Source organism: Salvelinus fontinalis, chromosome 2 (assembly GCF_029448725.1).
Source record: "Salvelinus fontinalis isolate EN_2023a chromosome 2, ASM2944872v1, whole genome shotgun sequence".
In the NCBI taxonomy this organism is placed as follows: Eukaryota; Metazoa; Chordata; class Actinopteri; order Salmoniformes; family Salmonidae; genus Salvelinus; species Salvelinus fontinalis.
The window spans coordinates 19,890,806-19,900,552 of NC_074666.1; the positions used below are offsets into that span (position 1 = coordinate 19,890,806).

Below are 9,747 nucleotides of genomic sequence, written 5' to 3' on the forward strand. Positions count from 1 at the left end.
AACAGGACGCCTGTTTTGGAATGTCTTTATTCTGTGTTGGCTTCCTTCTTTACCCTCTTATTTCAGTTAGTATTGTGGAGTAACTACAATGTTGTTGATCCATCCTCAGTTTTCTCCTATCATAGCCATTAAACTCTGGAACTGTTTTAAAGTACCATTGGCCATGGTTTCCTTCCTCTCCGGCAACTAAGTTAGAAAGGACGCCTGTATTTTTGTAGTGACTGGGTGCATTGATACACCATGCTCAAAGGGATATTCAATGTCTGTTTTATTTTTAAAAATGTTTTACCAATCTACCAATAGGTGCCCTTCTTTGCGAGGCATTGGAAAGCCTCCCTGGTCTTTGTGTTTGAATTTGTTTTTGAAATTCACTGCTTGTTTGAGGAACCATACAGATAGTTGTATGTGCGGGGTACAGAGATGAGGTAGTCATAAAAAAAAGATGTTGAACTATTATTGTACACAGAGTGGATCCATGCAACCTACTATGTGACTTGTTAAGCAAATGTTTACTCCTAAACTTATTTAGGCATGCCATAACAAAAGGGTTGAAACACTTATTGACTCAATACATTTCAGCTTTTCATTTTTTATTAATTTGTAAAACTTTCGAAAAACATAATTCCACGTTGACATTATGGGGTATTGTGTGTAGGCTGGGGTGTCTAGGGGTGTGAATCCTTTCTGTAGTCCCTCCCAGATAACATATATGATGTTTCATGCAAGTAAGACAGACATTTTCTTTTTTTTAAAGAACATTTTTGAATTTCACAATGGAATTTTAGGAATAAATAAAGCATATACAATTCAACAAAAACATAGGGAAAGGTAACAAAATAAATTTAAAAAAGTCAACCTGATGAATGATATTGCCATGATGAGACAACAGCATTTCACTTGACACAGGTAGAAAGTATTGCATTGTTCAATGATTGTGGACCAGAGAACGCCTCTCATCTTCATATCATTTACATACATACCCTCGTTCAAGAACAAAAGCACATTATGGGTGTCATCAGTTACCACCTGGTATCATAGTAATAATAATGTGCAAATTAATTCAAAGTTATAATACGGTATTGCATCACTAAAAAGTGCTCTATAAAAGGTGCCTACATTCTTCAAAAAGAGGAGGGGCTCCTGGCTCTGATCGTCGCCTGGGCCAGCACTTCCAGGCAATATTTTCACTCAGAGAATGAAATGAGAAGAAAAACTAACCATTTCACATGAATCAGTCCAGTAGCAGCACACACTGGCAGTTTTTTACCATCTCATATATATTTTTTCCCAGTGATGTCAGACATTCCAGTGTGCCTGTTTTTTTAGGGGTGTTTGTGCGTAGCCGGGAAATTGTCCCTGTTGGTTATTGTGCATTTGGCAAGTTTAGAAAGTACTCTGGATCTACTAGACATTGGTGGAGTAACAGTGATAAGACAAAGAAACAAGCCATAGGTCTGTTCCCAACTAACTCCCTCCTCCAACAAGCATTAGACCAATCAGCATACATGGTCTGAACAGAAATAGTACCTATGTAACAGACAACAATATGCCTCCCTACAGGAATGAAAAATTACAACATTCTTATCTGGTGAATTATAAAAAATCATTACTGGTAAGGCAAACAGCACTTCTCAAAGATCCGGTCTTTATCGATTAGCGAATACACACATATGAAGCTAAAAACATGATTATAAATACACAACACAATGTAGTACTTTGGTGGAAACTGGGAAGAGAGAGAAACGCATTATTGCTCTACTTGGAGGAGAGGAACGGATAGGATTACATTGTCTGTATTGCAGTGCTGACTTGAAATGGTTTGTTGTTGCTGTTTAGAGATTTGCCAGTTTATCTGCCACAGTCTGTTTGGAAAGAAAAGGCGCTGGGGCACATGAGCACATCCAAAAGCGCTGGGAAAAACATCCTATACCTTCTCTGAACAAGGCACTGAACAAAAAACAGAAATGACTAGACCCCCTTTCCCCTCAAAAGCATATCTGTCCTTCCGACCGAGCTTATTACATGGAACACCAGGGGTTGCCCGGGCTATGTAGCAGGGGCTCAGACGTTCATTTGGCACTGTCTCAGAAAGCTAGTCTCTCCATCTCAGCGGCCTCTCCTCCTCCGCAGAGGTGACTCTTTTATTCAGTCATTCATCAGCAGTCCTGCTCCAGAAGAGGAGGGGGCGTGTGGGAGAGAGGATGGGGATGTCAGGGACAGGAAGCCGGACAGGACGCTAGCAAGCACCTGTCACAACTGAAGAGCCTCCTGCGCTCCATCAGGAAGCCACTAAATGACTGAGCACTCTCTTTCTCCCCCCCTCCCCTCTTTGCTCTTTCATTTTCTCTGCATCTCTGCTCACGGCCATTCAGCCCTCTCAACAGGACCGGAGAGGCTTTGGAAAACTCCACAGGAAATGAAAAAGATGGACAACAACTTAGAATTCTGCCGCACCGTCCTTCCTGTGTCCACCTTCACAGTAAAACACAGGAACTGCATCTGTTCTTTAGCCTGTTTTATGAAAGAATGTATTTATTAGTCACCATATAGTGATGAAGGTGTACGTGTGAGTGCCATATTCTATACAGTTTTTTGTGTCAGGCAGCAGGATAGGCGCCCTCAGTTTTTCATTGTCAATGGACCTTTCAGCTTATACCAGGTAGGAGAAGATAACCTCTCTCTCTCTGGTCTGGATAGTGAGAGGAATGGGGCAGTGAGTCTTTGTTGGGGCGGGGCATCAGCAGCTGGGTGAGGTTGTGATTGGACTCTGCAGGTAGGCCAGGCTGCTGGGCTGGCCATGCGCTACCACGGAGACGGGAAAGCTAAAGATGAAGGGCGACGTAGGGCTGGAGGAAGACTTGGGGCCCAGGCTGGCTGCCGAGGGGCTGGCAGCCTCCACCGCGCACGATGTGGCCAGCACCTGGGACTCGAACTGCAGCAGCTGACCCATGAAGCTGAAATTGGGGGAGATGATACTGCGGCGCTGCTTGACGAACTCAAAGGCTTCGTCCAGCCGAACACGCTTCTTCTTCATCAGGTATGCGAGGCAGATGGTGGCAGAGCGAGAGATGCCCGCCTGGCAGTGCACCAGCACACGTCTGTTAGAGTCTTTCACAGAGTCTAAAGAGAGAGACACAGAGAGATAGGGGGTCCAGAATTGACTCAGGGTATACTGTAGATATGCCCAGGATAGGTAATACGTAGTGCTCAGGATCATCTGTTGTAATGGTCTGTAAGCTTTCTTGATAGACACGTATAACTTCACTGATTTGTTTTTCCTCATGGTTCTCATCCACACAGACGACCACAAAGGCACACGACAGGCTCTTACACCTCAGTGTCTCATAAGCAATATATTAGTCTGTAGCCCTATAAAACACAAACAGCAAAACTATGCGCCCCAGAGCAAAGACATGCAAATGTTGATCCTGCACCCAACACACCTACAGCCCTTTCCATACATAAGCATTTCTCACCATGAGAAATAGCAACCACAGGGGAATTGCCCTCATCACAGGGAGGCCATTATGAGTAGTGTCCACACAACAAAATGTGTGTCCTAATGCCCAAATATTTCTATGTGAGTAGAATGTCATAAATACTCATTAAAACACAGAAATGTAACATCCTGTTCTATAGTGCAGTTGTATTCTCTGGTGTGAACATACACAGCTATTAAAGTAACTCCAACTAACGCAGCACCGCACCCAAGAACAGTGGATGAGTCATACTCTGGTCCCTAAGCAGCTAACTCTGATGCATTCAAGCCCATAGACGCTTACAAACACACACACACACACCCATCCAAACATACTGGGGTCTCCACACACCAGTGCAGCAGGCTTTCATGTGGAATATGACACTAGGCCCAGCCTATCCTCCCTCATGGTAATCCCTAACCATGGTAATCTCTAACCATGATAATCTCTAACCATGGAAATCCCTAACCATGGAAATCCCTAACCATGATAATCTCTAACCATGGAAATCCCTAACCATGATAATCTCTAACCATGGAAATCCCTAACCATGGAAATCTCTAACCATCGTAGTCCCACAATGACTATAATTCAGCTCTCCTCTCCCTCCATATCAACTGAGCACACTGAGCATGGGTAAACCTCACACTGAGATTCTGCATGAGCACACTATTTATTGTCTATTTAATACCAATTATTTATTCTAAAATCTTCTCCTTTTACCTAGGCTAGTACCTGGCCGGGAATGAAAATGTTATCTTAAATACATTTTGCCACCGTGGTTAGAAAAATACTGCCACCCATTACTCATACACTCAGAGGAATTATAAAAAGAAACATCTGTTTGTTCTTGAAGAACCATCAATTGAAGTGACACTCTCTTCCCTGAAAAAAGAAGACCTTTAATCGCATGATCAAATTAACATTCTACTGAGCTATGCTGCAGCTATAGGGACCATCATTGACCATGTCATTCTCCTCCTGCTCATCATGATGATGATGTATTAGGCTAAGTCCCAAATGGCACCCTATTCCCTTTAGAGTGCACTACAGGGTGTAATTTGGAACGGATCCCATTCTTCTTCTAAGAAAATGTAACTTACCGATAAACTCAATGGCTTCTATGAACCAGGAGCTGATGTCCTCTTTGTGGTTGTCCTCCACAGGAATGCACTTGTACTGGTAGACCCCCTCGAAGTGGTTGGGACAGTTAGAGGACACGTTGAGTAAGGCTGAGATGCCCATGTCGTCCAGCATGTCCTTTTTGGAGGCGTGGAAGGCACTGCCAAGGTACAGGAAGGGAAGAATCTCCACTGGACCAGCCTGGAACATATAGAAGACAAAGTTGGCATTAATACAGAGTCAAAAGAGAATACAGGCAAATGTAGTCAGAATGTCTCTTTCAAACATCACAACGTAACACAATTAAGAAGACTGTGGTATGTACTTTCTTTTAATTATTTAAATTTTAAGGTCGCAGCAATATGGTCTGAAATTGGATCATAAAATATAGGCCAATGACAACTCAAGAAATTAATATACTGTATCTTCAGCCAGGTTGTTGATTTGGGCCCTGTTATAGCATTGCTGCTATGGGCCCGCTTCAAACAGCAGAAAAGTATCAATAACGCCTGCTTAAAACAGATAGTGAAGGAAGGCCGGGCAATGTTGGTCACACACGCCTACCCTACCACCCCCTGCACCAGTGAGAGAGATAAAAAGGAGTCACAACTGGTGCTCTTATCTAGACGAAAAAACAACAGTAGGCCTAAATCTAGATGACTGGAATTTACGAGTCCCTGGTACTTCACTCAATGCCACACATTCAGTCAAACTCGGTCACAACTCGGTCACCAATATAAACAGGTCCCCTTCTTTACCTGGTCATGGTGGGACGTCTGTGGAGTTCCACAGGAAGAACACGAGTCCAAACTGGACTGGGTAGAGAACGAGGATAACGTTTTGGTCTTCAAACAGAACTCGGGATACTCCGTAAAAAATCTGTCGTAGCCCCCTGTGAAAAAAGATGAACCTTAGACATTAGGATATATTAATCACAGGCCACACTCAAGTCAAACCAGCCTAATAGCTCACCATGGACGTATATCATTTACAAATTAGCCTACCTAGCGTAATACACACAGGTCATTTTTCTCTATAAAAACCAAATATAATATCTTTGAATATTAACATAAAACATTATAGAACAGCAATTATAATTTGATTTCCATCAAATTAAAAGAGGCTTATAATTTGGGCATGCTTAGTGGTTTTCACCTAAATTAAATGTGACAATTGAAAAACCTAGTCGAATTTACGAGAGAAAAAATGGCATTTCCTCATATACGTATAATAATTTATTAAGAAATAGGGTATAGTCTTGTGATTATCTGGCAACACTTAATATTTCAATGTTCAATGCGTGTGTGTAATTTTGATTTCATAATAAGCAATTGGCAACAATAGCCAATAAAATCATTTTTTTAAATTAATGAATTTTTGCTGATGTGAAATCTTGAAGATTATCCAATTGTTGGGGCTCACACAAGACACTCGCTGCAGCACATCCTGTGCACCCAGACGTGGCTCTCTCTGCATTACCTCATTGTTAGCGCCTAGTGCCTATTTGTCGGTTGAATTGTGCAGCAATACAAAACCGCACTAGATGTACCATTAATGGTTAAGAAATACTTGTAATAATTCTGATAATAAAATAATAACATTGTAATAACACATTTGTCAGATATAATGAAAAATGTGCTATTCAATTATTATTTATGCTTTTTGTGTTATTTATGCTTGTAAACAAAACTAATTTGGCATGTTTTTATTCTGATAACCTGTTAATAAGTGCATTGTGATCATTTACCTTTTAGTAGAAATATTTCAGTTCCAAATGTGTCTCTGTACACTGCATTTAGCACCAGAGTGATTGTGCTATCGTCTTTAACAGTGTCTATGTCGGGCGTCCTCTCGTCGTAGAGGATCACAGCGGAGTACATTCCTGATTTCAGCCGGGCTTTGACCTCTTCATCACTCGATAGAATCTGGTCTAAACTCACGGAGCCCTTCGCTCGCCTTCTCACAATGGTGTTACAGCGAATATTCACTGCGCTCCGGATGTGTCCAGCGCTAAACGCCAGGAATGATCGGCAGTCCAGCACCAGGCATTTCGCATTGTCGTCCTTCAACAACCTTTTCAAAACGTTGCAATCCATTTCGCAAAGTTCATCCATAATAACCATATTTTCCTCCATAATGAAGATAATTCTGTTTTTCCTGTTGAAGAACACGAAGAGAGTGCTGGATGTGTGTTAATGCTGAGCAGCTCCTGCGCAATGTTGTGCTCTTATTCTCCTGAGAGCATTACTATCACGAGCAGTCCGCCTCTTTCCGTTTTATGAATGGGGCCTCTGCCGCCAGCCCAATGAAAAGGGTGGTGGCGTCACACTGGAGGTGACGTCAACCGCTAGTAAAATTCTCCTCTCTTTTCATTCATAAAAAGCCAACGATCAATGACAACAGAATATGAGGTTGCCTCTGCCAAAGCTCGAAAATGTTGACTCTCTTGTTAATGACAAAGTCAAAAGCAATGCTATATTTATTTTCCCAAGGCAAATGTTCTGTAACGATATTAGTAGGCTACCATTCCTATGGTTATTTTATATCCCTACATAGGAAGCTCAATTTGTCAAATGTTATGAATGTGTCATATGCTTATGGCATTCTTGATTGTAGATTCTAAGTAATATTCATTTGTGAATATGCTATGCTCCCCCTCCCCTACTCCCTTTCTCTCATCTGGGTTCCAGAGGGCCAGGATACCTCTCTTGTTTGCTCACAGAGCCTTTACAGGATCCTACAGGATAAGGCCAACGATATTCCCTCCGTACTGTCCTCATCCCATCAAACATCACAAACAAGCTATTTAATACCAGCAATTGATGCAATTATGTAAACCTGGACAAATGTAGGCTACTGTTACTGTCCTCTGAGAATGTTTTAGAAATATAGGTAGGTTTATCCTTTATTAGAATTTCTTAGAAAACTTGCATTATAGGCTTGCATCACTTATATGGATAAATTAACACATTTATTGTAGCCCACAGTAGAATAATAAATATTATGCAAGGAATTTCTGATACTTGTTTTTATCAACAGGATCAGAGTGTTGAAAGCAGGATATCTACTGTAGATTCCCCCAGTTTCAGGCAATCACTTGTTACATTTTGTTGTTCCACTTCAGGTTTAACTGTCTTCTAGAACATTCACACATCATCAGTAGGCTAAGGTAATGTCAAGCTCCACAGAATGTTTTGATATAATACAATGTTTCACAGTTTATTTTTTACCTACAGTGGTTCACCATTGTCCATAACCTAAAACCCATTCTATATGAAGACCCTGCAAAATGTAGGCTAATAATTCTAGTTCTTCGTAGACTGCTCCAGAGCCCACAAAATTGCAGCAAGCAAGTTTAGAGGATGTGCCTCAGTAATGGAGTGTTGTGCCAGAAACCCCAGAGCGTTTTCAATTGGTTTTGTTTTCCTATCCTATATAATAATAGCTTGCAGCATTGTTGCCCTCCCTATCAGTGAAAATCTCATTATAATCCTCCATGATTTTTTTTTACTGACACCATTATTATGATGTTTCAGTTTATTGTTATGGCGGAAAATGTAATCCCTCTTTTTTCTAAAAGTTATATTTCTGTCAAACATCGCCACATTTTGTTACTTCACAGCCTTATTCTAAAATGGCTTGAATTGTTTTTGTAATTCTAAACAATATACACACAATACCCCATAATCACAAAGCAAAAACTGTTTTTTAGAAAATGCTGCTAATTTGTTAAAAATAAATAACACATTTACTTAAGTATTCAGACCCTTTACTCAGTACTTTGTTTAAGCACCTTTGGTAGTGATTACAGCCTCAAGTCTTCTTGGGTATGACGCTACAAGCTTGACACACCTGTATTTGGGGAGTTTCTCCCATTCTTCTCTGCCGATTCTATGAAGCTCTGTCAGGTTGGATGGGGAGCATCGCTGCACAGCAATTTTCAGGTCTCTCCAGAGATGTTCGATCAGGTTCATCCCGAGCTCTGGCTGGGCCACTCAAGGACATTCAGAGACTTGTCCCGAAGCCACTCTTGCTTTGTCTTCGCTGTGTGCTTAGGGTCGTTGTCCTGTTGGAAGGTAAACCTTTGCCCCAGTCTGAGGTCCTCTGGAGCAGGTTTTCATCAAGGATCTCTCTGTACTTTGCTCAGTTCATCTTTCCCTCGATCCTGACTAGTCCACCAGTCCCTGCTGCTGAAAAGCATCCCCACAGCATGATGCCTCGTAGAGATGGTGCCAGGTTTCCTCCAGACGTGACACTTGACATTCAGGCCAAAGAATTCAATCTTGGTTTCATCAGACCAGAGAATCTTGTTTCTCCTGGTCTGAGAGTCCTTTAGGTGCCTTTTGGCAAACTCCAAGTGGGCTGTCATGTGCCTTTTACTGAGGATTGGTGTCCGCCTGGCCCCTCTACCATAAAGCCCTCATTGGTGGAGTGCTGCAGAGATGGTTGTCCTTCTGGAAGGTTCTCCACAGAGGAACTCTGGAGCTCTGTCATAGTGACCATCGGGTTCTTGGTCACCTCCTGACCAAGGCCCTTCTCCCATGATTGCTCAGTTTGGACTGGCGGCCAGCTCTAGGTAGAGTCTTGGTTGTTCCAAACGTCTTCCATTTAAGAATGATGGAGGCCACTGTGTTCTTGGGGACCTTCAATGCTGCAGACATTTTTTGGTACCCTTCCCTAGATCTGTGCCTCGACACAATCCTGTCTCGGAGCTCCATGGACAATTTCTTCGACCTCATGGCTTGGTTTTTGCTCTGACATGCACTGCCAACTGTGGGACCCTATATAGATATCAGGTATCAAGGTAAGACCCAGATGCAGACCGTGTCAAAGTAACAATGTTTATTACAGCAACACGGGCAAAGGTACAGAATGGCAGGCAGGCTCAGGGTCTGGTCAAGCAGAGGTCGGTAATCCAGAGACGGGGCAAAGGTACAGGACCTCAGGAAGACTCGGGGTCTGGTCAAGCAGAGGTCGGTAATCCAGAGACGGGGCAAAGGTACAGGACCTCAGGCAGACTCGGGGTCTGGTCAAGCAGAGGTCGGTAATCCAGATACGGGGCAAAGGTACAGGACGGCATGCAGGCTCAAGGTCAGGGGCAGGCAGCGTGGTCAGGCGGGTGGGTACAGTGTCAGGCCAGGTAAGG

At 42.6% G+C, this 9,747-nt stretch overlaps 1 protein-coding gene across 1 annotated transcript; it reads right to left on the reverse strand.

Moving 5' to 3' along the window:
* Positions 1 to 573: 573 nt before the first annotated feature.
* LOC129813812 (dual specificity protein phosphatase 4-like) lies at positions 574 to 6,863 on the reverse strand. The gene is made up of 4 exons (XM_055866363.1): positions 6,349 to 6,863; positions 5,360 to 5,493; positions 4,583 to 4,802; positions 574 to 3,120 (listed from the first exon to the last, which is right to left on the reverse strand). Exons 1-4 carry the CDS (start codon positions 6,734 to 6,736, stop codon positions 2,738 to 2,740), a joined length of 1,125 nt encoding a protein of 374 aa, XP_055722338.1. The 5' UTR covers positions 6,737 to 6,863; the 3' UTR covers positions 574 to 2,737.
* Positions 6,864 to 9,747: the final 2,884 nt, after the last annotated feature.